Source organism: Penicillium nucicola (genome assembly GCF_028828085.1).
Source record: "Penicillium nucicola strain IBT 29836 chromosome Unknown utg000008l, whole genome shotgun sequence".
In the NCBI taxonomy this organism is placed as follows: domain Eukaryota; kingdom Fungi; phylum Ascomycota; class Eurotiomycetes; order Eurotiales; family Aspergillaceae; genus Penicillium; species Penicillium nucicola.
Genome location: NW_026643132.1, coordinates 1,818,830 through 1,844,110, shown reverse-complemented (window position 1 = coordinate 1,844,110; position 25,281 = coordinate 1,818,830). Strand labels below are relative to the sequence as shown.

Sequence of the window (25,281 nt, the reverse complement as noted above, 5' to 3'; positions counted from 1 at the left end):
AGGAAAGAAATGAGAAGGGGGGTCATGATCAAGTTCTCGAGGTCAAGTGGTCCGCAGCCTGGGATACAGTTAGCAGTGTACATTCATGGAAGATGAGGAAGGGTACTGACCTTGTCAAGGTTGTAGTCATACTTTTCAAGGGCATCGAGAGATTCATCGCGGGTGAAGCCCATGCCGGTCAGGCGCTGGAGAATCAGGTCATCCTCGCCAGAGTCGGTATTGAGGGCCCATCCGGGCGACTTGGACTTCTCCTCGCTGGGTTCTTCGCCGGTAGAGGGCTTGGCGTTTTCAAGTGGTGCGAAGAGCGCGTCCCACTCGTGCGCAGCAGGCTTGGCATCACCTCCAGCTGGCGAGGCGGCGGGCTGAGTGGTTGAGGCATGGACGTTGCCGTCAAAGGAGAAAAAGTCGGATGAACCGGACGGTCCAAGATCACCGGAGCCGGTGGAATGCTTCTGAGCTGGGGAGTCAAAGGAGAAATCAAAGTCATTTGTGTTCTTGGCGTGAGTTTCCGGCTCATCGTCATCATCATCGTCTGCTTCAGTTGCAGGTGCGAGGTTCATTGCGGCAAAAGCGGCATCAAAGTCTGGTCCTCCCACCTTAGCTCCACCAGCTGGGATGACAGTCTCTGCTGGAACGTCGTGTGCGGACTCAGGGGCGACAACCGGTGCTCCAGTGGTGTGGTCAACTGAATGGGGCGCGTCAGGGAAAGCAGTAGGATTAGTACGCTCAGGCAGAAGACCATCAAACTGAGGGGGAAGGTGAACATTGTCTTCCTTGGGCGTCTCATAGCCTGGGGGGCTCTGCTGAGCTTCGGCGCTTGGAGGCTGGGACGAGGGAACAGAGGCGCCAGGTGTGGGGAAAGCAGCCAGCTGGGCGGCATCGATAGAGTCCTGCTGGGTCTCCTTCTTAGCCACAGCAGGGGTGAAGTTATCATCAAACCCTAGGGGACCCTCGTCGTCAGAGCTTTCATCTTCCTCGTCATCGTGGTGAAGTTCCTGGATCGGGGGGAACTCGGACGGGCCAGCTGAAGCGGCGCCGTTCGTCTTCTCAGCTCCAGGAGCTTGCTTCATAGAAGCAAACGCTTCCTCGAAGTCATTCCCTTGTTGAGACTCGGACCGCTTGTGAGCCTTGCTTCCAAACAGCTCATCGAAACTCAAATCCTTAGTACCCTGAGCTTGGCCCTCGGTGGTAGGAGATGTGGCAGTCTCGGGTTGTTCAGTCGATGCTACAGGGACCTCGGGGAAGCTTGGGGCATCCGGTAGCTCTTCGAATGGAGAGCGAGCTGGAGTTCCTTCGACAGTTGAGTTGGGTGCACGGCTATAGTCACTAGATTCTGCCACAGACGGAGCACCCTGGTCACTGGTGGCCTGAGAAGGAGTACCAAATCCAGATGCCTCAGGGCCGCCGCCGAAGCGACTGCCGGGAGGAGAGACCATAGTCGATGAAGTCATGGACTGGTTGTCGTTGAAGGGAAGGAAGTTCGGGGTGAGCTGCCGAGACTGGCTCGGGGGTGGGGGCTCAGACAAGCCACCGGGGAATGATCCGGGCAGAGCTCCGGGAGGCGGAGACACGGATGGAGTAGGCACACCGGAAGTCACGGGTGACTTGGCTGTAGCCAGTGGCGACTCGGAGCGGAATGAAGTGGGCGGTGGTCCAGCAGCGGAGGGTGCGAATGTCTGACCAAAGAGGCTGTCGAAGGCCTTCTGCTGGTCGTTAGAAACGCTGGGCGAGCGTGCCTGTTCACTTGCACTATCTGTTCGTCGGAAGAATGGGTTTGTGTTCTGGCTTGTGGTCGAAACAGCAGGACTGGCAACCTCGGGCACGCTGGGGGCCGGGGTCACATCCTGAACAGACAGAGGGGTTTCCCTTCCAACTTCATCGATTTCACCCTGGATCTTGTCTCGTTCGCCCTCGATGGTAGACAACTGCTTCTTGTTGATCGCAACCAGACCCTTCTGCTGACGGGCGTCAGAGCGAGCCTTCTCCAGCGCAGGTTTCAGCTGTGCAACCTCTGCATTAGCCTGGCGAATTTTCTCCTTTAGGTTAGTATTCTCCTGCTGATCAGAAGCTAAGGCGGTAGAAACGCTGGTATATTGGTTGTGCAAGTCCTGGCGGCTGCCCTCGATGAGTGCATATTGCTGCTGCAACTTCTCAGTCTCAGCCTTGGAAGCCTTGAGGCGCTCCTCGAGTGCCTTGAAGTTAGTGACTTCTTGCTCATACATCGACCGCGCTTGGGCAAGACGTGCCTCAAAGTCGCGCTTCTGCTGGGAAGATTGGGTAATGCTCTGCTCGGCAGAAGTTCGCTTCTCCTGTACGTTGTGCATTTCCTTGGCGAGAGTACCAATCTGGTTTGACAGGTTCGCGAGTTCAGTGGTCTCCTGGTTCAGCTTGTTTGACTCCTCGGGATCATTGTCGCCAAGGAGATCATCCGATGGAGGTGGGGGCGATCGGATTGTGGGTGTGCCTGCAGATGCACCGGTCATCTGCGGTTGCAAGCTCTGGCCGAAAGAAGAACTAGGAATGAAAGGCTTGAACGTGTTTGAAGCAATCTGAGGGGACGCTCTAGATCCAGGCGAGCCAGGAGTGTGGAACGCTGGGTTGGAGCCTCCAGTAGACTGGGGCATCTGAGGCTGAGCAAAGGGCTGCACAGGCGAATCAAGACCAAACAAGTCATCGGCGGCAGATCGAACTGCTGGTGTAGGTGCCGGGGGAGGAGTAGGGGCTGCCATGGGTGCTGGCACCGGTGCCTGGCGGCGCATGTTTGGTGGAATTAAAGCAGGTGGGACAACTTGGGGAAGCTGCTCCTTGCCACTACGCTGCATTCTGACAAAGTACATAGCCACGGCAAACTCCTCCCGACTCAGCTGACCGTCTGCGTCGATATCCGCAAGGTCCCAAATCTGAGCAAGAGTTTCTTCGGGCAGTTGAGCCTTCATGAAGAAACCAACAGCTTGATCGCCAGTAATCGTTCCTACTTTGCCTGTGTCGACGGTCTCGAAGATGGTATCGAAGTGAGCCTTCTCCTGAGGAGTGATCAGCCAGTCATTTCCGGTAGCCTGTGCGGAGATGCCACCAAACTGTGGACGGTTGTTTGCGCTCATAGGGCTTGCAGTTCGCTGGGGACCCGTGAACTGTTTGGGAATGGCCGGGACGGGAGGAACCTCGGGCCGTGCGCCAAAAGACCCGCGAGCAGGTCCTCGACGAGATGCGGCTTCGTATAGACCGGGTGGCAAGGTCGCGGGTATGCCGCGCAGGACGCCAGATTTGTATGAAGTCAGGAGGTGCATGGCAATAGTGAACTCGGTGGCATCTAATGCGCCGCGCTGCTTGGTGTCCGACAAGAACCAGATACGACCAAGAACCTCATTCGGAAGACGGGCGCGCTCGAAGATCTGCTTCGCGATTTCGCCTAAAATAAGCAACAAATGTGTTAAAAAAGCGCGATGTTCCCAATATTGAAGAACAACGTACCTGAAATCAAGCCATTGTTGACATCTGACTTCTCAAACAGCGAGACGAACTTGTTGGCATCATCCGGCTGCAAAGGCGGAACTCTAATTGGCGTGCCAGAACCGGGCGGAGGGCTGATGGTGCCAGATTCGGGGACCGGGGCTGCAGGATCGACGACGATCCCATCAAAGCGCGGCAAAGGACCAGCTATACAACAAGTCCAGAATCAGTACTTTATTCACTTCTCCAGGAGATATACATTACTCACATTGCAAAGCCAATTCATCAGAAGGAGCCCGACCAGCTTGCGCATGACCAATGAGTCGTAGAACAATACCAAAGCCAGACGGGGTCAGGAGACCCCTGTTCTCTTTGTCCGCAATTTGCCATATCTGCACGCAATTCAATTAGCGACGAAGCTCATTCTGAGGTCCAACGACCCCTTTATCGGCCACATACCAATCCGAGTGTATCCGGCGAGAGATGCGTCTTCTCAAAGAATGCAACGGCGATTTCGCCAGTGATAACGCCGAGGTTGGTCGTGTCTGCCGCCTGGAAAAGCTGATAGAAGACTCGCTTTTCCTCTGGCGTCAGATTGAGGTTCGGGTGCCGTTGTGCTAGCAGATAAGTCAGAACCGCGGTGTTGCGCACAAAGAGCGTGTGTATGAAGGGGATGGGGGGGGGGGGTGGGTTAGCTATGACGGAGGCTGGCGGGACTTCTCCTGAGCTGCGCCGAAGCTCTATTGCTATTGTTTGAGGGTCTGGCAGGGCTTTTGGGAGAGTACTCACAAGTGTCAGCCATTGCTGTGTCCTAGGAGGAGCTTAACTCCCCTCCTTCCAATGTGTTCACTATCGTTGGGGGCCTGGAGGTCAAGGAGACACGGGGTACCGTCAGCTTAGTAGATGTGATGGGACATGAACTAAGCGCGAGTGCTGTGAGGGTGAGGATGGCGGATATAGATAAATCCCAAGCTCCAAGGAGAAAAATAGACTTCAGAAAGAATGGGGAGAGAGTGGCTGGAGTCGATGTCGTAAGGAGGGTTCCTGGGGTCCCAAAGGCGGTCAGTTGCTTTAGCGCCCATTCCAGGGTTGACTGCCATAGTATCGGTGCTTCTAGTGGGGATTATTAGGGTTTATGTTGGGATTGTCTTTTCTGAAGCTCAATCCCTTTAATTTGCAAAGCTCGCTATTTGAATGCGAGACTTTATGTTATTCTGCCAAGTTGGTGATTGCCCCGATCTGCTGTGCATGACGCACATCTATATATCTGCTCGACCCAACCTCTTTGGAGACAGTAGCCCAATATCGGAATATGGCAAGACTGTATGTACGTATATGATTTATATGGCCGATTTAAGCAAAAGATTCAGTAAACTAACTGACATCCATCATATATACGTAAGCGAGTGGGAAACTTAGTACAGATCTGGGATAAGTTATAGATCTCATACACGGCAGCACATCGACAACCAGTATGAACCATGACGGGGTTGATTACCTTAGAATCATTTGCAATTGATACAGAATGCTAATTATTTATTATATACCAATCCAACATGTCATACTAGACGCACTTACTAAAATATCAGATGTTGTCGTGTCCAGGGGATGGCTCTAGAAACAATATAAGATCCGTCGACACATGTCAGTTGCACAAATATTAACTTATCAACTATAGAACACCATCTGAGATCAGACAAATATACAAATTATACAACTCAATTGGCGACATTTCGAAGACAACTATCAAACATAGAAGCTCAGGGAGGAACCAATACGAGGAAGCTGTCGGATCAACCAAGACCGGGATTGGTTGAACCTGATTAACGGTGAAAGTTGATACGGATATTACATTGAAAGAACGTCGAGGATACCAAAGTAAGTACAATCGCAAAATCCCGCTACGAGGATGGAACGGGGGAAATTTCATCGCTGCTTCAGGGATATTAAAGATATATCGAACAACAAAGCCAGAAAATCATTGGCAGCAAAACTTATGTTCCCATCTATTTGCAAGAAGCCCGATAGACGCGGGAAGAAGACCAAACTTAAAGACCTGGCATTGGTCCCCAAACCAACGCGTACAAGTCAAATAGCCAAGAGCCACTAAGTCGGTCACACAACATCCCTAATCTAGTACTCGGGCTCCAGCTCCTCCTCACCCTCGATGGAGTCGGAGGCGACCTCCTCGTAGTCACGCTCGAGAGCAGCGAGATCCTCACGGGCCTCGGAGAACTCACCCTCCTCCATACCCTCACCAACGTACCAGTGGACGAAGGCACGCTTGGAGTACATGAGGTCGAACTTGTGGTCGAGAGCGGACCAGGCCTCGGCGATAGCGGTAGTGTTGGACAGCATGCAGCTATGTATGGGTTAGCATTAAGGAAGAAAAATATCAGGACAAAAACGTACACAGCACGGCTGAGGTTGGCAAGGTCGCCGTTGGGGACCTGCTGGGGAGGCTGGTAGCAGATACCGAGCTTGAATCCAGTAGGGCACCAGTCGACGAATTGGATGGTGCGCTTGGTCTTGAGAGTGGCAACAGCGGCGTGGGCGTCCTTGGGGACGACATCACCACGGTAGAGCAGGCAGGTGGCCATGTACTTGCCGTTGCGGGGGTCACACTTGACCATCTGGTTGTGAGGCTCGAAGCAGTTGGAGGTGATCTCGGTGACCGAGTGGGCCTCGTGAGCGGCCTTGTCGGAGGAGATGATAGGAGAGTAGGCAACCAGGGGGAAGTGGATACGAGGGTAAGGAACCAAGTTGGTCTGGAACTCGTTCAGATCGACGTTGAGGGAACCGTCGAAGCGCAGGGAAGCAGTGATGGAGGAAACGACCTGAGCGATCAGGCGGTTCAGGTTCTCGTAGCTGGGGCGCTCAATGCCGAGGTTACGGCGGCAGATATCGTAGATAGCCTCGTTGTCGACCATGAAGGAGCAGTCAGAGTGCTCCAGGGTGGTGTGAGTGGTCAGGATGGAGTTGTAGGGCTCAACAACGGCGGTAGCGTTCTGGGGGGCGGGGTAGACACAGAACTCCAGCTTGGACTTCTTGCCGTAGTCGACGGACAGACGCTCCATGAGGAGAGCACCGAATCCGGAACCGGTACCACCACCGAAGGAGTGGAAGACGAGGAATCCCTGAAGACCGGCACAGGAGTCGGCAACACGACGAACACGGTCGAGAACCTCATCGATCATCTCCTTACCAACGGTGTAGTGTCCACGGGCGTAGTTGTTGGAAGCATCCTCCTTGCCAGTGATCATCTGCTCAGGGTGGAAGAGAGAACGGTAGGTACCGGTGCGGACCTCATCGACGACGTTGGGCTCGAGATCGGCGTAGATGGTACGGGGAACGTACTTGCCCTGGCCTAGTGGGGGAAGTTAGGAACAAGATTTCCCAGGCGGGGGAACATGGGAAAAAAAATCAATTTTCATACCAGTCTCAGAGAAGAAAGTGCTGAAGCCGTGGTCGGGGTCGGCCTTCTTGCGCTCCTCAGTGAGGAATCCATCGGGCTATCAACATGGTTAGTGTCTCCTCAAGAAAATAGGGGTACGGCTGCCCGAGACGACATTGGGCGCCCCCCACGAGTTTGATTTGCATTCCAACATACCTGGATACCGTGCTCCAGACAGTACAGCTAGAAAACGACGGGTGTTAGTATCCTCGAAATTTGTCGGTCAATTGTGGATATTTACCTCCCAGCAGGAGTTGGCGATCTGGCAACCGGCCTGGCCGACTGTGTGGAAAGAATAATGTTAGCGCGTCGTTCCATCGAAAACATCCATATAAACAGAGAGCAGGGATGATGGAAGATGTCGACATACCGTTCAAACTGATAATCTCACGCATTGTGATTCTGTGGGTATTTTGAAGCTAAAAAATCAGGAGAGGGGAACCCAAAACAACAAACGCGGTGGTCTGATTCAGAGGGGTCAGTCAAAGAAGGGGGCGGGGGGGAAGGGAGGAAGATAGAGGGGGTTGAATACCTGAAGAATGGAGGAATGGACGAGAAGATGTCGAAAGGAAAACACAAGTCGACAGAAATGTTGTGGAGGAGGAGCGTCTGTGCTGTACAGGGGGGAAGTTCATTGTTGATCCGTTCGTTGGGTCGCGTCGGCTCTTCTGATTGGCTGAGGCCCGCCTGCTCTCTGGCCGGCCTCACCGCCTCACTTGGTCCCGTGAGGCCACGTGATGGGCTCAGGGTATCGTCGATTTATGACCTCGTTGACTGATCAAGGCCCGAATAAAGAACTACGGGTTTTTGATTGGCATAATTTCTGAAGTGTGAGACCTCATACGGTGCCAAGTTGCCCACACCAAATACTCGGTCAAGCGGGATCCACACCGCACATCCTGGACAACGTTCATCACTAACCTGATAAGCAACACTGTTATAACCCAATACCGGTACAGACAGAATACCCACACCCTAAAAGAATACAGTACATTGCTAACATTGATTCAGTCTATTCTTTTTTTTTCATAAAAAAAATAACAATGTGCATGAGCAGTGAATAAAGAGTCAAGAAAACTACATCGTCTTCAACCCTGCAATCTGCAACCTGCACAGCAGAGCTATCACCATGCTCCAATTCCTCACCTTGGGCTTGCTATTATTCCTTTTTGCAGAAATAGCTCAAGCAAATGTGGAAAAAACCATCTTTCTGGCTCCCCCAGAAACAACCATTCCCTCAGAGCAGCCGGACCTCGACGACCTAGGTCTAGAGCGGCTATCACCTCAAAACCCCATAGTGCGCACCCGTCTCAATGCATCGTTCCCAACAACAGATGCACCAAACGGCGTGGAATCCTGGTTTTTCCTAGAGAACTTGAATCCTGGCCAGCGATATGAGGTGCGGGTTTGTTGGCTAGCGACTGTAAGAACCATCCCCTCACCCCTTTCCCCAATCCTGGCATTATGATACATCATATATGAACCATGAACCATGGATTAAAGACCATGGACCACCGAATACCAGAAACTAGCAATAAGAACAAAAAATGAAAAAAAAAAGACAAAAACTAACAAATCCAGCAACCAACATCATTCACCCTATCAACATACCCCCTCCCCCAAACAATCTCCAACAAAGCCCTCATTAGCTCCCTAAGCATCTACACCAACGCCCGCCTAGCAGCCCTTGACAACGATCTACAATCCAACAGCATCCAAAGACACGCCCTCCCCCTCCCGCACAGCAGCAAAAAAGGCGGAACTGACCCGCTCGACGCGTCGCCAACAACAGACTCAGTGCTGTTTTTGAGAATCCATGCTGCAGCGGACTACTTCAGTACGGATGCGGCGTTGATGCGGGATGTGCCGGCTGTGGCGGTTGATGTGATTCTCGATCCGTTCTTGATGAATGTTTTCCCGCGGTCGCTTGTGCCAACTGCGTTGTGGATTTTGGCAGTTGCTTTGCTTGCTGTTGTTGTTTCTAGGTGGGTTGCTGGGGAGGTTGGGCGAGTTGTGGAGGATGCGCGTGGGCAGAGTGTTCTTGAAGATATGAAGAAGAAATAGGTTCATTGAGTGCATGGATGGATTGATTGGAAACTGTATTATATTTTGTGTATCTTGGATTGGTTGCTGGATCTGTTACCTATGTATGATTTTCTTTTCAAAATAAGTATGACTGAGATCGGTGGCATGGAAATAATTTACTGTACTGAGTACGAGGGGGATTTGAAATTATTGAGAGAAACTGGACTCGGAGCGTTGATTGGGGGCATGAATGTTTTGTTTACCGAGCGCAAATTCTTAGATGATTGGTACCCATATCGAAAGGTAGGGAATATGAGACATCATTGGTAAATTTAGCTTGCATAACGAAGAAAATGCCAATCGCCAGAACAAGAAATCAAACATACAAAGATGGGGATACATGATTCATGAAGGGGGGAGCAAAAAAAAAAAAACAAGTATGGGCAGCGTGTATGGAGAGAGAAAAACCAAAGCAAAAACATTATAATCAACGCCGTAGACCAGCCAGCTCTTCCCCTTCTTTACTCTAAGCGTGGTCCCACGTCTGGTCGTCATAGATAACAGTATGTGGCAGTATGTCCATAGTCACTGAAATCTAGATTAAAAAGATTAGACCAATATAACTCATCAAATCATAATTTTGAAGGCTGTAGTGGTGGATTAATCCTCGAAGAAGTTCAGAATAGCACGGATACCCTTAGATCCAAGACCGTGAGCAGGGTAGGAAATGTACAGCGGGTCCTCGGTGGCACCAAGCTTAGCGCGGAATTCACTCTTGCGAACAAGGTGGAATTGCTTAGCGAGGGCTTCGTAGGTGTGCTCCAGCATCTTGACCTTGGTACCATGCATATTGTGGCCGGGAATGAGCTGGGAGGTGGCGCCAGCGCCAAAGGTGAGGCCCTTGACACCACTCTTGGCAGCGGTTTGGATGGCGTGGGTGACGATGTACTCAATAACACCGTTGGGGGCACCGGGGAAGTCCAGACTGTACTTCACTTGCATGCCATGGGATGGAGACAGCATAGCCAATGCGACAAAGGCACAGATAGTGCCTTCCTTGTCCTGGGCGTAGAAGTACCAGCGGTGCTCGGAATCACACCATGGGCGAATCTCGGACAGATGGACTTGAGTTCCCTTGCGGTTGGCCAACCATTCGCTGATGCGAGCATCGATCTTTGTGCGGACGTCTTCTGGGACCATCTCACCCTGGTTGAAGGACACAATTTTGATGCCCTCATTTTCGGCGCGACGGAGCTTGCGAGAGATCTCGCCGTCAGAGGCAGCCTGGTTGCGGGAGGGGTCAACGCGCTCCTCAGCAATACATGACAGACTGCGCCAGCCAAGACGCTCACCCAAAATGGTCTCAACTTCTGGTGAGCAGAGAATCCAAACAGGCTTGTACTTGGTTTCACGGCGCATCCACTGCAGGAATTGAGTGATGGTGCGTGTGTATTGCTTGGGGTCACAGGCTGGGTTGCCGGGAATGACCGCAAAGTTGCTGGAGCTGGGAACATAGGCGACGGCCGCACCAGTGGCCATGTCACGCCAGATCTTGAACCGATCATCGAGCCAAGAGGTGGACGTGGCATCACCGTAATTGGCAATCAACTCAACCAGCGGCTGCAGCTCGCTAACATCGGAAGCCACACGGGCCTTGTGCTCGCGTTGCCATGGTGGCTCAACTGTTGACGATTCAGGGTGACGAAGCTTCTCTCCAACGTGTTTCTCTGGCAAGCTCTTAGGATCACGGTGGAATAGCGATGTAAGACGGATGTTGCCCAGCTTCAGGATCAGCATGACAATTCGCTCGAGACCAACACCGGCACCGGCGTGAGGGGGAGCACCCCATCGGAAGCCCTCGAGATATTCCTCCATATCCTCGGGGTTGATACCAGCGCGGCGCATGTTTTCCTCGAGCATGTGAGGATCATGGATACGTTGACCACCCGAGACAATTTCCTGACCGCGGATGAACATGTCGAACGAGTTGGTGAATTTGTCATCTTCAGCGTCCGGCATCGTATAGAATGGACGTGCATCACGGGGGAACTTGTCAAGTACGTAATAATCGGTGCCATACTTCTCCTTGACAAGCTCACCGAGATGAATCTCATCACGAGTGGCCAAATCCTCATCCAAAGGTAGCAATTCACCTTCCTCACTCCGCCAGCCCGAGTCATTCAGCATCTTAATACCGTCGGTGAAGCGAATGATGGGCGTTTCCTCCAGCCATACAATGTCCTCTGAAGGGAACTGGTGCTTGACAAGCTCCACCTCGCGGCGGTACTTGGAATAGATACCTTTCAAAATGTTCTTGATGACAGCATCAAGGGTCTCAAGCATCTCATGGTAATGCTCATTGATTGCCATCTCAAGATCCAAGCCAGTATACTCTGTCAGATGACGGTGAGTGTTGGAGTTCTCGGCACGGAAGACGGCACCAATCTCATAAACACGACCGAAATCGGCAGCAATAGCCATCTGCTTTGCCAATTGGGGTGACTGGGCCAAGAATGCAGGGCGACCGAAGTAGTTGACCTGGAAGACACTGGCTCCAGATTCAGTGGCAGCACCTTGTAACTTGGGGGTATGAATTTCAATAAATTCACGGTCGTCCAGGGCGGTGCGGAACAGATTGCAAGTGGCCGACTGAATACGGAAGATAGATTGGGAGGTTGCTGTGCGAAGGTCGAGAATTCGGTTTGCCAAACGCGTCCGGTCAGGGATATGGTTCCGACGACCCTCAACCTTATCTTCCTCGGTAGTTCGGATCTCAGCCTCGTAAACGCTGAAGGGGACAGGCTCCTCGCGATGAACGAGAAGATGGACAGAGTCAATGGACAGCTCGACATCATGAATGGAGCAGCCCAGGACCGGGACCTCGGGCTTTTGCACTGTACCGCGGACTGTGACAAAAGACCCCACGCGGAGATGCTCCACCCATTGGATCATGGCAATGGATGAGACCCCCGGGCGTTCATGCAGAACACCCTGGAAAGTACCCAGCTGCTGACGGAAGACCAGGAAAACCAGCTTGGCACTCATACGACGTACCACATGAAGCCGAGCTGTGAAGAAGACCGGTTGCCCCACCATGGCGACGGTGATATCATCTATCGCAGTCCGTACTTCCCGAGGACGGTCGGCGGACTGCATCAAGGGAAGCTCGCCATAGCGAGCCTTCATATCAGCCGTCTCATCGGCCGCTGCTTTGGCGATCTCTTCTTCCTTACGGCGGTGATCGGTTTCAGAGAACATCTCCTCACTGAGACGGCTGCGCTCACTGCGCCGGTGTTGACGGACCAGCCGCTTTTGCTGGTTCTTGCTCAAGACACCACTGGAAGAGTCATCAGAGAGGTCCTCTGAAGAAGAGACATAATCATTCCGATCGCGTAGGAAGTTGCCGAGAATGCTGCGGCGCGGGGACGCGGTGGGGGAGCTGGAGCGGTTTGTAGAAGTACGGATCTTGGGAGTGAGGGCAGTACGGATGTTGGAGCCGGAGCTATTGTCATCCTCAGGGCCAATATGCCCTCTAATGGCCTTGGAGAGAGCACGTTTGATGGACATCTTGGAACACAATTCTTAGGACATGAGAAGGAAAGGAAGGGTTCAAGAAGTGAGGTGGGGGTGGGATATGGCTGGAACCCTGGGAAGGAGCTTAACAGTAAGCAGCCCGGAAGAACGAGGAACAGAGTAATCCGAGAGATGTAAGAAATTCCACAATATAAGAAGTGATAAAGAATTGAAGAATCGAAAATATTTAAGCAGCAGAAGAATTAAATAAACCCCCTCTTGGCCCTGAAAACAGACCATGACATCACCCCCCTGATAACTTGATTTCTTGGTATGGAGACGTTTTGTCTCGGCCTCGGACTGCGCTTCTTTATCTCAACATCTGATTCTTAACCTCACTTCCTTTTTCTTCGGTCCTTGACTTGCGTCTTTTTCCTGTTCATTTCTTCTTCTCGCCATTTTCATCTTCCCCTCCTCTAATCAACTCGTCATCTTCCGGGTCTTCCGGAGTCCCCAAGCGCATGCCAGAACGCACCATGGCCCAATCCCGATGGTGGCTGTATGTCCAGGCTGTCTTCTGGCGCTTTCTGATGCGCATTGGAATGTTCCTACACGATATCGGTCCGACTAGCCCACCGCGACCGTCCTTCACTCGCAGCGTGACCTCCGACAGCCATGGAAACTCGATCGTCCTCCACTTTTACTGTCCACCCGACTACCATGAACAACGACGCTTAGGTCATCGATACCCAGTTGCCGTCAACTTCCACGGTGGCGGTTTCACCCTCGGCTGTGCCACTGATGACTCCCGCTGGATCAAGGTGATCCTGGATAATGTCGGGGCGGTGGTTGTCAGTGTGAGCTACCGGCGGGCACCGGAGCACCCTTTCCCCGCCGCAGTGGACGACGGTGTCGAAGGTCTACTCTATCTAGCAGCACATGCCACCGAACTGGGCTTGGACGTGAGTCGAGTGGCGCTGAGCGGGTTCTCAGCCGGCGGAAACCTGGCAGTCACCGTGCCGTTGAGGTTGCGTAGCCGGATATCATCCGAGATCAAGGAAAACCTGGGCCGCGCAGAATCAACCCAGAACCTCATCAACCAGATCAGTGATCTTCACATCGTTGCATTGTTCTGCTGGTACCCTATTCTGGACTTCCAGGAATCACGGGACCATCGCCGCGCGATGAGTCTCATGCCGAACAAGACGCTCCCTGCCTTCTTTACCACCCTCTTTGATGAGGCTTATCTGCCCAACCTGGAGGATCGTGCTTCACCTTATGCGTCTCCTGTGCGTGCCACCGATCAAGTTCTAGCAGAGGCCCTCCCCCGTGATGTCTTTTTGTTCATCTGCGAGTGGGACATGCTTATGAAGGAGGGCCAACAATTCGTGCGTCGCCTTGAAGGCCTTGGGAAACGCGTTCGGGCCATGCTTATCGAGAAGGCCAAGCATGCGTGGGACAAGTCACCCAATCCATGGCGGGACCAGAACAGCGTGGATGTTCTCTACCGTGATGCCTGCGCCGACATGAAGGCTATCTTCGATCGGTGATTGCTACGCCTGTACTACTTTCTTACTCTCTTTCTGTCTTCCATTTTCCTGTTTCTATCTTAGCACTGCAATAGCGCCAACCTCGGCGTTTGGGAATTTGGCATTCACGGCGTTAGCTGAACATAAATAGCATTGATTTAGTCTTATTGTATCCTTACTTTTATCAATCAACTCACACTTCGTGATTACTGTATTCCCGAGCAACATATGCTGGAGCAAAGGGTTTTACTAATTTGCTACGCATACGACTACGTGCGGACAACATGCGGACAGCATGCGGACAACATGCAGGGATGGTGTCGAGTGGGCCCAGAAGCGGACTCTGCAACCACTTCCACCTGGCGCAAGGTTGGCGGGATCCCTGCCTATTGGCCAGCACTCCCGGCCCATTCACGTGTGAGCCGACTAACCCAAATCAGGGCCAAACTCTAGCCCTACAAAAGCGCTTTGGAGGTGGCTTACAGTATCCAACTGAATGAATATCCTTCAAGTTACTGAAAAGCACAATAGGATTCCTTCCTCAAAAGTAGACTCCAGACATGCCACCACCAGCATCTATTCACCAGTACAAAGTGAATCCCATTCCACGTCAGGTAAGCAACTACCTCTGAATAAGTGAACAGCAGCCTAGCCAGCTTACAAGTCATCTCAAAATAGCTCCTTGGCAACCCGCCAAGCCCAGCGAACAAAAGTTCTTCCTCCAAGTACGGTGACTGTATTTTTTACCCCTGAAGTCAGTCATCTACAGTCCATAAAATCATGTTGTCGAAACACATCTCCGCATTCCACATATTTTCAATATCGACAATCTTCATATTGACATGCATATTCTTCATACTTTTCACTATCTCCTCTAGAATGGATGTACCGAAGAACCATCATCCGGTGGCATTTGATCCGTCGCCAGAGGGACATCGAAGTGAGCAGACACCGTCAACATCTATACCGACGAAGAATGGCACGTTCGTGGCTGCAGAGAGATAAGCAGTGACTATGCTTTCTTTGTCAAATTGGAGTTCTCGTTCCTGATGCAGATATCGCGTGCAAGGTTGTGGACCTGATGTTTATGGCTGCTTGTGTGATGCTGCGTTTTCATTGTCTGTCAATGACCGGCGGAGGGTATATGTCTAAGTGTGATATTATGTTCCGAGTTGAATGAGCTAGGATAGAGGTTGAGACTGGTTGAATGTCTAGTGGGGGAGTAGAAACGGAGTTTGTACGTGCAACATTGGTAGAAGTTGCCAGCCGCTACAGTATGGCCTACCAAACACCCATATACATAAAGACAAAGATTGAATGTGATAATTTCCCTTTTTTTTTCTTTTGACTTGGTAGAAACAAGCTGCACTATAGTAGTACACATAGGATCAAAGACCTCAAGGATCCACGAAAGTCCCGCAACGAAGCACAATGTCATCAGTCATAAGAGAGGAACAAGGTATCGGAACTTTTTTTCTATGCGGAAGAAATTGGGGAGAAAGACGGTGAAAATAAAAAAGAAACAAAACCACGAAAATGGGCTGGAAATCCGGACGCCGCGCTCAAGTAACAGAAAATCGAATCAAAGATCAAGATCAAAACATGATGACTTTAGACATGAAGACAGGACATTTGAAGATTGGTTTACTCCTCGTCTGTCTCTGTTGCGTCTTCACTGTCTTCATCGGATTCCTCGTCGGCACCGCTGTCTGAGTCATTGGCCTCGTCCAGACCGGGGATACCGCGCCATTCGACGTAGTCGCCTTCCAGCCAGCGTCGGCTGCGGGGTAGCTGGTAGGGGTCGAAGGGGAAGTAGGCGTCGAGTTGATAGCCACTGTTATCGCCTGCGCGGATCTCACGCCCAACTTGGCTGAAGCGGGAGTCTGCGAGGGTGGAGATGCTTCGGAATGCTGTGATGCGGATACGCTTGTTGGTTTCGAGGAGGGGATAGACGTAGAGGAATTGGAAGTGGTGGGCGATGCGGGCGAACTCGGACACGATGGCCGGAGAGCACACCTTGAGAGGGTTCAGACGCGAGTAAATGGACTTGTGGAGGAACTCTTTGATGTTGGGAGGGAATTGAATCTGGCCTGGCTCAAGTTCGTCTACTTGGTCTGCGGTGTCGCCGTCAATGGCGGCAGTTGTCAGGTCACGCCAGCGGAAGCAGAAGATATACAGCAGGGCTTGGGCGGTAGAGTAGAATGGTCCGTAACGCCGAAGATCAGGGCCGCGGCAGCTACCTTCGTAATCAATGCGCAGACTGTTCAGGTGGGTAAGAAGAAGGTCAAAGACATCACGAACGACATCGCCAGAAATGTGAGCGCCACGAGCGACAAAGCTAGCAAGGTATGCAGCTGCGGACTGACGCAGAATACCAGGTTGCAGCTTGTTGAAGATTAGTTGCACAAAGGTCGAGGCGAAACGATCGACGAGTACAGGCGAGGTTTGAGAGAAATGGAACAAGAGGAACTGAGTGTGGCGAGATCGATATGTTGGGAGGATAATGCTCTGGAAATGGCTAAGGAGTAGGTCCAAGGCGTTCTCCTTGTCATCCAGACTGCCAGATGTGAAAGGAGGAGCGAAGTATTCGAAGAGAATGTCGATCATTCCATCCACCTTCAGGATGTTATCTTTGATTTTCTTCGTTCCCTGTGTGTCATTTTCCTCTGAATCGTCGCTTGCGACGGACTCATTATCATCGTCGACTTCGTCGTCATCAATGTCGTGAATAAGCTCGTCGCCAACCTCCTCCTCGAAGTCTTCCATGTCCACTTGTATCTGAACATCGACCTTGACCATCTTTTCGGTAATCAAAGCTAGGATGTCCGATTGCAATTCAGGAGTGTAATTGATGATTTGGACAAGGTTACGTGTGTAGGCAACGTTGGCACTAGCGGGGTCCGAGTCGAAGGGGAACTGCGAAGACAATATCGGAGACAGCGATCCACTCGCAGCTGGAATGAGTCGTAGCAGGTGACGAAGTGCCATGTGGACACGAGTGTAAATTTCAGATGGCGAGACAACAGCGTACCCGGGGAGTCGACCAAGTCCTCGAGGGATAGTTCCGAGGCTGGTGGCAAGCATCTTCAAGACGGGACCAAGGTAGGTACCCTGGGCAGCAGCCAGATTGCCCATGAACCGTATGTAGAGCTTCACGTACGATTCATCACGACCGAGCCACTCGCTGTTGATGATGGCGTGTACGAGTCCGCTACATGAGCGGTCGAGGGAGGCGACATGGGACAGAAGACCGAGGAGGTGGTTCTTCAAAGACAAGTGTGTTGGCAAGTCATATGCAAGCACGGTGTCATCGCCCTGTTTCTTGGGGTCGGCGGTGAAGATTCCCTTGATTCGGTCGTAGCCCTCGCTTTCTGACATTGTAACATGGCGGTGGATAGCACTGCGTACTTCCTCCCGCACAAAGGCTAGGCTCTTCTCCGACGAAGTATCCGGCCCAGAAGCATCGTGCAGCTTCACATCCTGGTCAAATTGAACGCGTGGACGCTTCTTGTGGGGGAGCTCTTCTGTAACGTCATCGCCTTGGGATGAAGAGGGGGAGAGAGCGAGGTCGGCATCACTCATTTTGCGTTTTGTGCCAGCCATTGGACGAGTCGACTTGGATGTTTTGAGGATAGGAACGGGAGAGGAATTAGGGATCATTTTCGCTCGAGGGCCTGCAGGGTTCGGCGGTAGCGCCGGGTTGCGTGAAGTCGTGGCGGCAAGGGAGACCATGACCGGGTGTTGAACGATAACAGATTCTAGAGATAGAAATAGGTCGACATTTGCTGCTCTGCTCTCTGAACACAGAACACTGTCGACGTTGATTCAATGTCGGGACTTGAGCTTATCGAAGCGTGGTCCAAGCACACGACCTCTCACGTCTCAAACTTGACGTTTATGCTACAGGTTGAAGCGGGAAAAAAGGGAAAACATCTGTCTGCACCTCTGGAGGTTTTCCAGTCGCTTGGAGGAGATGAAATCAGATGCAGACAGAACGGTCGAAGTGGCCAGGTCTGTTGTAGTAGAGCAAAAGCGAAATTTTTCCTTCATTCGCTGTGGAGCCTGCGGAGCACCCGTGAACCCGTGACCGTGTCGGTGAGCCCTACGCTAATCCCCTTTTGGTAATATTGGCTTACATCATCATGTTCTCATCGCGCGTCGCGTGCAAGTATACGCAATTGAGTGTTTCTAGACAATGGCCTTCAAAAGGCTTGTCTAGATATTGCTTATGAGACTACTTTCGGACCTAGCGATTGAACAAGCCACAAACTCTACAATGCAGGAAGGAGAGATCTGCAAGCTTTTATCGGAGTTCTATTAACATGTATGATTTGAAAAAAACCGAATAGAACCTGAAACAATCTAGATATGAATCTCACCAGTCACGTCGGAGGACTGAGAGATATAGAGACTGCCAAAGACGGGAGAAACAAAACAATGGCAGAGGCAGAAGGGATAGAATGAAGACCGAACGCGTAGCAGAAGGGTCCTCCCATGGTATCGTGCAAAACAAGGGGAATAGTCGTCAAAGAGAGAGAATAATAGTTGGTCGTCGCGGCAGACCCAGCAAAGAAGATCCAGTTCTTTGCTGGCTGCAATCTCGTGTCGATTACCCCGGATCAACCGGGGCAGGCAGTATTAGGGATAAGTTAGAACCAAGTTGTAGTGTGCAAAGGTCCAGGCTTGTCCTCAAAAATGCTGCCATAGAGGTCTTCAATCTCCACAAGATAATCTTCGACAGAGAACTTCTTGAGCCCCTTATCATACAAAATGCGCTCTTCATCATCTAGAAGATTCAACCCACCGAATTCCTCGGCAACCTCGTTCACTTGCTCCAGCTCTTTGCTGAATGGATGCGGCTCAGGCTGGAAGAAGTCTTGGGATGCCCGAACAGCAGGGTTGCTACGTGGGGCGTTCAAAGGAGGTGGAGACATCCTCGAGACGGAACGGTTGCGAGCGAGCTCCTGATGAGAACGCTTTGTGTGAGACAAAGCACGCTTGGGAATCACCGGGGCATCCGTATTTGACTGAGAGGATGAGGTCGAGGAACGCGGGTGACTGGTCACGGTAGCTGAGCGTTTCGGGAAATAAGATGCCATAGGATTCGCCTCAACGGGAAAGCTCTCGTATGGAGAGACGTCGGGCGAAGTCATAGACGAAGCGTAGCTCTGCGGGGAAACAGCGTCCGAGTCAGAGCGCAACGAAGACGACGAAGACGTAGAAACGGCCGAGTGAAGATCTGGGGCATTGTAGGCGAGCATGTTGGTGGTGGACAACAGCTGAACTGGGCCAGAAATATTTCCACGCTTGATAGCTCCCGAATTCAGTCGCACATGGCCTTCAGCACGATACGGCATGGGCGCAGATACCTCCGGGCGCTTATTGCGCCGGGTGAATGCTCTCGTGAGGTTCGACATGATGGCAGAAAAGTGGTTAGAGGGAGACGGTAGATCGTCAAGTCAGAATAGATTTTGAAGGTGTCGCGTAATCTTATTTTAGGCGTCTTTGTGATCGGATACTGTTTCGCGTGGTAGACGATCGCGGGATGGAAGGAATGGAGGATCAACTCCAGGAATGTGTCTGGTGTCAGATGGTGAAATTCTATTCCAACAACTGTACAGAAGTGAAACTGAGTTGTTTCTAATGAATGTCGAGCTCTCGTAATTTTGCGCAGCAAAATGGGAGGGGAGTGTAGCCTACTTTGTGGGCTAAAAGGAATGGAGCGCACAACCAGGCGCTAGGTCGATAGACAGGAGTGATCACAGATCACAGATTATCAAGGACCAGCAGGAAAGGAGAGAATGAAGGAACTAAAAATGAGAGGTTGGAGGAAGAAGAAGAAGGGGGTCCCTTACGAACTGAAAGTGACGGGGGGGGGGGTCGGGCGCTTAACACGTTTGGCCACTCCGAGAACCAACTGTAGGCCGATGGAGCCCAACAGAGATCGCGGATTGGGGGTCCAGAGTTCTTCCAGTGGTTCATCCAGACTTTTACACTTTGCCTCTTTTTACGGTATGTTCTCTACGCTGATTTGCTTCTTATTTTTGAGTCCCTGTGGCCATCCGTCCGAACGGTCAGGGCCCAGACGTGGTCAACCCTGGATGGCCCTGGGTATGGAGGGGCACTCTAGGTCCTGATCAGGCGTGAAGGTCGTCAGACCCTAGATATTGACGTGTGCAGTCCTTTCTGTACTGCAGATGACCCTTCAGGGATCTTTTTACCCACGTGAATGCCATCCCTCATTGTGTGATGCAATTATTTTTCCGTGTAGAATTTGACTGAAACAATCAATTGCAGGTCCGGGCCCCCTAGTCTGATGGCACGGGCGTTTCACTAGCCAGTTAGACTCGTTCCATGCGTAGAGCGAAGCTCCGTGGCCCGTTGGTAAGAATCCAGGGACTGCCGCATATCCAATCAAGGACAGAAGAAATGCACCAGGGGATTGCTTGTGTGCAGAAATCCAGCTGAAGAGAGTCCAACTGAAATTCACAGAATCAGTGGGATCGTTATCTGGGCGGAGCGCGGTGGACTCGGTGGACTCGGTGGACTTAGTGGAGTGGTGATTAAAACCTCATCTCGGACTCCACCGGACAAAGGCTTGTGGAGTGATGCGCTCGAGCCCCGCCAGGGCTCTTTACAGGAACCCTGTACTCTATTCTGCATATAGTGCGTGAAACTGGCGCCTTGAGCTGAAAATAAACCTATCCAAGAGTGAGAAGTGAGCAATGTGACAAGATGTTCTCCTTGGGATTTCACGTGAGACCTGACTAATGATTCCTGAGGCCAAAGTGGCCCGTGACCCGTGACTCCGTTACAGATAAAGTGTCCGAGCTAGATATGTCTCTACTATACTTTACAGACCACTTTGAACTGATCAATTTAGAAATACAAATTCGGATTCTTGTGTGACAGCTCTTCAGCCATTGTCGATCCTGAATCCACACCAGCTCCTGCATTTGCATGATCCACAACAGAAACACCGACAGCATCATCCACTTCATGTCGGGAACTTCCAGCCGGGGGAGACGGCAGGACCTCCGACTCAACCGCGACCTGCCCATAATAAGCCGGGGAAGCCATCATCCCGGGGCGTAGCTGATTAGAACCATACGGACTCCCTGTATTGAACCTGCTGCCCCCAGGTGGCCATGCAGACGGGATAGTCCTCGAATGCGGCTCATCAGATACCCCTAAAGTGCGTGTTTCATCATGAGTAGGAGTCATCGGTATTGCGTAACTGCCCCTTGATGTCTCGGGGATCATCTCTCTTGGCTGCTTGATGCTGAATCGGTCCGACATCACCGTCATCCATCGTTCCACGTCCGACCACTCTCGAAGTGGGAGTTGAGACCATTCTTCCATGCGCGCTGCTTTGTGTTTTGGCGCTGTGTCGGCTTTTGTCGAGACTGGTACAGCTGTTGATTCCATAGATCGGAGGGCTGCAAGAGCCCCGTATAGTGCGGACTCAGTTTCTGTTAACCTCTGCTCGAGTTGGTTCAGATATCCCAGTGGCAAGCCTCTAGATCAACAGGTCAGTTTTCTATGGGTACCTGCGTGCATTGGGCATTTCACCTCTTGCCACTCTCTGGGTAAACACATCTAGACGGGTCGCCTTCACATTGAGAACAAAACGGCCTTGATGACAATGTAAATTAGATATGATCCATGTCATTTTTGATATTGACATTAACCATCTTACAGGTTTCGATCACACTGTTCCAATTAGCACTAATTTGAGTATAACTAGACATTCCACTTACTTTGCATTTCCGCTGTCTACATGTTTCACAGGAAATTGAATTGAGGGCCTCTTCCTCTGAGTGCGTATATCCTAAGTCAGTAACTCATGTTTTGAATATGGAGATATTCAGGTCTCACCTGGCACAATAACCTCGGACGTTTTAGCCCGCTTCGATCGCGATTGACTCATTACTTAATATAAAGTCGTGTCATGCATAACGCAGTGAGATCTCCGAAATTCATGCAGAATACCAGACCAGCCAAGCCATCTTGATAGATCTGGCTGATATGTATGACGGTTGAAATTTTCGGAGTTGAAAATGTCCGATATGCACGTGACGCCGCATGAAATGGGCTCTCCGCCTTTAATCTGGTTGAATACATCGACAAGTATCTATTGTATTGATTTTCACTACAAACCTATATTTGGTATAGCTTTAATCAAAGCTCACCCTGTCGAGTTGGTGGTGGTAGTGCTTCTGACCGTTGATCATACGAGACTTTGATATCCGTCACTTTAGTGATCCGATGACTATATCCCTGTGACCATCCGGGCTAAGTATCTCAAGCTCACACTTTGAAAGATGATCAAATCAAGTATCCTTTATTGCGTTCTGCTGGGGTGAAATAAGGCATGTGCGTGCCATACAAAGACTGGGAGGATGACCATGAGGCTGTAGGGTGAAGACTTAAGAAAAATATACTGCATCAGGTAAAAAGACTGCAAGAGAAAGTGTATGATATACTGACATTTTGAGGGTCACACTACAAGGTCTAGCGGGGGTTGGTTCACCTGTGACTGTTATTGTACACCTTGTGCGGTGCATCGATAGAAAAGAAGAAAAAGGGTCATTGGTAGGGTCAAAATCTTTGGCTAATTGACTGTTCAAGTTAGGCTTTTTTTCGAGAGCTAGAGTCACCAAATCTAGGTCAGTGAATAAGAAATTTCAATAAATATAAGGAGTTTGCCCACTGTTTTCGAGTGTGACCCGTATGAGGGATAAACGAGATTTAGATGGTCACAGTATAACACTGGTGATAAGTTTGACTCTAGTGCTTGGGGACTTAATACACCAACAAATTACCAAAGAGTACACTTGTCGGAATATCCTACGAAAATAGGCACAATGCTGAGCTGGCCAAATCCTAGGATGTTGAAAAGGGCTGTGCTACTTGAAAGAGGAATGGCACACGCCTGAAGGGCACATTATAGACACTTCAGTAAGATTAATGGCTGTAGAGGAAGTTACAGAGCTTTCAACATCGTTGTATAGATGATTAAAAGACATTTGTAGAAGCACAGTAATTCTATAGATCCACCCCGAGGCAATTGGGGAGCTGACGTAATATCTGACTAAAATCCCACCGTCCCTAGGATCATCGGGAGCTGGGGAAAGTTGACATGCCAAATGCCTCAATCTCACAATATGTGATCGAGTAGATATGGCCTCTCCTTCGTCTGCAAGCACTCGATTTGAAGAAAATGAAACAGATTGGCCATACCCGTCTCGTGCAGCCAAGAGACGCAAGCGCACATCCGCTACGGGTACTTCAGGCCCATCGCCTCGTGAGATCGGATTCATGAGAGAGTCTCAGAATGATGGGTCTGCTACATTTATTGGAAGTTCGAGTGGAATTCACTTCATTCGGCACGTTTACAATGCTTTTGCTCGCCGATCCGCAGATTTGGATCAGACACGAACCCGTGACCGAACCTCCGTCCCAGGCGAGGACGACCGTCTACGGCAAAATGCAGGAAATGTTCACAGGTCAGATGATCTGTGGACTCATGATGAATTGGACTTTGCGCTGAATGCCTCATTTGATTTCAATGACCTCATCAAGTGGACGCGCAGCTATTTTGAGAATTGGCATCCAATTTTCCCTTGTCTGCATGCTCCCACAGTCTTGAAAATCATGGAGACTGTGAGCCAAAAGGGAGTGGAATCAATCAGTCGACTGGATATGTTGATTCTTCGATCTATCATTTCCATATCCCTCGGTGATAATCGGCAAACAACAGTATTAGGGTCCAAGTTAGGTACCATTCCTTCAGTCTTGGTCTTTCACACTATACCTCATGTTATGCATGAAGTACAAAGCTTACTTGAAGAGCCTACTACACTTTCATTACTGCAAGCCGCATTCACAGCTCAACTTGCTCTCACTTCACTTCTCCGCCTCAATGCCGCTTCGCGTGTCGGAGGAGTTATCACTCGAACTGCATTTCACCTTGGGTTGCATCGCTGTCCAGGGCGATTTTCATGCTTCACCAATCAAGAGGTGGACATTAGATGCCGGCTATTTTGGTCAATCTACTCCCTAGAGAGGTATTTGTCCCAAGCTCTTGGGATCCCTCTCAGCATTAGAGATGACGACATCGATGTCTGTTACCCAGGCACTGAGCGACACGCGTCAAACGTTCCTAGAAAAATAGATGATCCCAGACTACGCCTAGTATGTCATCTTGCAAAGTTTTCACGGGTACGAGGTTTGATTGTGGAGCTTCGCAACAAGTCTATTCTGCACAGTCATGCCAGTCAGGCCGAGGCAGCCCACGTTTCTGGAGAGCTCTCAAAATGGTGGAACGAAGTCTATGATGATGCAAACCCGATTGAAGAGCCTGCAGAAACATGCATCGAACAAGAAGTACTCTTGCAACCCTATCATCGCTTGCTTTTGATAGTCCTACGGCACGAAGCTATCATCTCACTCAATCGGCCTCTTTTAGCTGCCGAAAAGCCAAGTGCTGATTATAAAAACGCATTACAAACGTGCATTGCCTCATCACGATCAATAGTTGCAGCTTTGAAAAAACACATATCCTCTCCATCTGAATCTCCACTCTCCTGGCCGTGCTTTACATGGTCCACTTGGATGGCATGTCTGATTCTGATGTATGCAGCATCTGAAGAAGAATTTGCCGCACCTACCGCTATCAAGTACGCCAGAATGGGGATTGCCATTTTGGAGAACTTGTCATTGCGCGGTAGTAGCTGGCCTGAAACCTGCATTGAGGCCATCAAAGGGATGGAGTCTGCCTTGACACAGATGCCTACAGGTGTACAATTCAAGATTGCTTCAACCTCAAATGGAGCTGAAGGATCTGCCCCACCGGGAAATCTCATTGACAGAAGAATGTCCCGACTTTCGCCAATTCAGGATAGAACCAACGGCACTGGGGATATAAGTATCACGCCGGTCCGTTCTCAGAACTTACAGAAGAATACATATCAAGAGCAGCCGACTTCCGTGGGAATTCAACCCTTTGGCTCTACTATTCGCTCGACTGCGGGTTCCCCCGCAGTAGACAATTATGATTCGGCTATCGTTTCGCCATCAGTCAATATGGGCAACTTCCCTGAGATGATGGACCCTACTGGAAACAACTTCAATGGGCAGTCGTCAGCTGGGCTCATATTTGGAAACACAACGGACAACATTGGTGTCTTCAACACGAGTTTTGCGGGCCAAGACTCCTTGCCGTTGACCTCATCAATGTTGATGAACGACTTATGGAGTGTTGCCGACGGTCCTTGGATGATCCACAACAACTTCCTGTGATTCTTG

The 25,281-nt window shown here is 50.8% G+C and overlaps 9 protein-coding genes across 9 annotated transcripts; 3 read left to right on the top strand and 6 right to left on the bottom strand.

The window, feature by feature from the left end:
• Positions 1-83: 83 nt before the first annotated feature.
• N7511_008193 (EF hand domain protein) lies at positions 84-4,252 on the bottom strand (the record flags this gene model as incomplete). The annotated part of the gene is made up of 5 exons (XM_057130570.1): positions 84-3,409; positions 3,472-3,657; positions 3,719-3,842; positions 3,910-4,067; positions 4,240-4,252. The coding sequence occupies 5 exons, from the start codon at positions 4,250-4,252 to the stop codon at positions 84-86; spliced, it is 3,807 nt and encodes a 1,268-aa protein (XP_056982353.1).
• A 1,331-nt stretch (positions 4,253-5,583) lies between these two features.
• On the bottom strand, positions 5,584-7,299 carry N7511_008192 (tubulin alpha chain; the record flags this gene model as incomplete). Its single annotated transcript, XM_057130569.1, has 6 exons — positions 5,584-5,812; positions 5,863-6,817; positions 6,887-6,962; positions 7,061-7,087; positions 7,146-7,186; positions 7,275-7,299. The coding sequence occupies 6 exons, from the start codon at positions 7,297-7,299 to the stop codon at positions 5,584-5,586; spliced, it is 1,353 nt and encodes a 450-aa protein (XP_056982352.1).
• Positions 7,300-8,033: 734 nt separating this feature from the next.
• On the top strand, positions 8,034-8,968 carry N7511_008191 (uncharacterized protein; the record flags this gene model as incomplete). The annotated part of the gene is made up of 2 exons (XM_057130568.1): positions 8,034-8,327; positions 8,486-8,968. The coding sequence occupies 2 exons, from the start codon at positions 8,034-8,036 to the stop codon at positions 8,966-8,968; spliced, it is 777 nt and encodes a 258-aa protein (XP_056982351.1).
• A 621-nt stretch (positions 8,969-9,589) lies between these two features.
• erdS (aspartyl-tRNA synthetase, cytoplasmic) lies at positions 9,590-12,496 on the bottom strand (the record flags this gene model as incomplete). Its single annotated transcript, XM_057130567.1, has 1 exon — positions 9,590-12,496. One exon carries the CDS (start codon positions 12,494-12,496, stop codon positions 9,590-9,592), a length of 2,907 nt encoding a protein of 968 aa, XP_056982350.1.
• Positions 12,497-12,978: 482 nt separating this feature from the next.
• Positions 12,979-13,992, top strand: N7511_008189 (alpha/beta hydrolase; the record flags this gene model as incomplete). The annotated part of the gene is made up of 1 exon (XM_057130566.1): positions 12,979-13,992. One exon carries the CDS (start codon positions 12,979-12,981, stop codon positions 13,990-13,992), a length of 1,014 nt encoding a protein of 337 aa, XP_056982349.1.
• A 1,623-nt stretch (positions 13,993-15,615) lies between these two features.
• On the bottom strand, positions 15,616-17,703 carry N7511_008188 (rDNA-binding RNA polymerase I transcriptional factor; the record flags this gene model as incomplete). The annotated part of the gene is made up of 1 exon (XM_057130565.1): positions 15,616-17,703. One exon carries the CDS (start codon positions 17,701-17,703, stop codon positions 15,616-15,618), a length of 2,088 nt encoding a protein of 695 aa, XP_056982348.1.
• Positions 17,704-18,620: 917 nt separating this feature from the next.
• Positions 18,621-19,388, bottom strand: N7511_008187 (uncharacterized protein; the record flags this gene model as incomplete). The annotated part of the gene is made up of 1 exon (XM_057130564.1): positions 18,621-19,388. The coding sequence occupies one exon, from the start codon at positions 19,386-19,388 to the stop codon at positions 18,621-18,623; it is 768 nt and encodes a 255-aa protein (XP_056982347.1).
• Positions 19,389-20,850: 1,462 nt separating this feature from the next.
• On the bottom strand, positions 20,851-21,738 carry N7511_008186 (uncharacterized protein; the record flags this gene model as incomplete). The annotated part of the gene is made up of 2 exons (XM_057130563.1): positions 20,851-21,488; positions 21,732-21,738. 2 exons carry the CDS (start codon positions 21,736-21,738, stop codon positions 20,851-20,853), a joined length of 645 nt encoding a protein of 214 aa, XP_056982346.1.
• Positions 21,739-23,154: 1,416 nt separating this feature from the next.
• On the top strand, positions 23,155-25,275 carry N7511_008185 (CeGAL family transcription factor; the record flags this gene model as incomplete). The annotated part of the gene is made up of 1 exon (XM_057130562.1): positions 23,155-25,275. One exon carries the CDS (start codon positions 23,155-23,157, stop codon positions 25,273-25,275), a length of 2,121 nt encoding a protein of 706 aa, XP_056982345.1.
• Between the last annotated feature and the right edge of the window lie 6 nt (positions 25,276-25,281).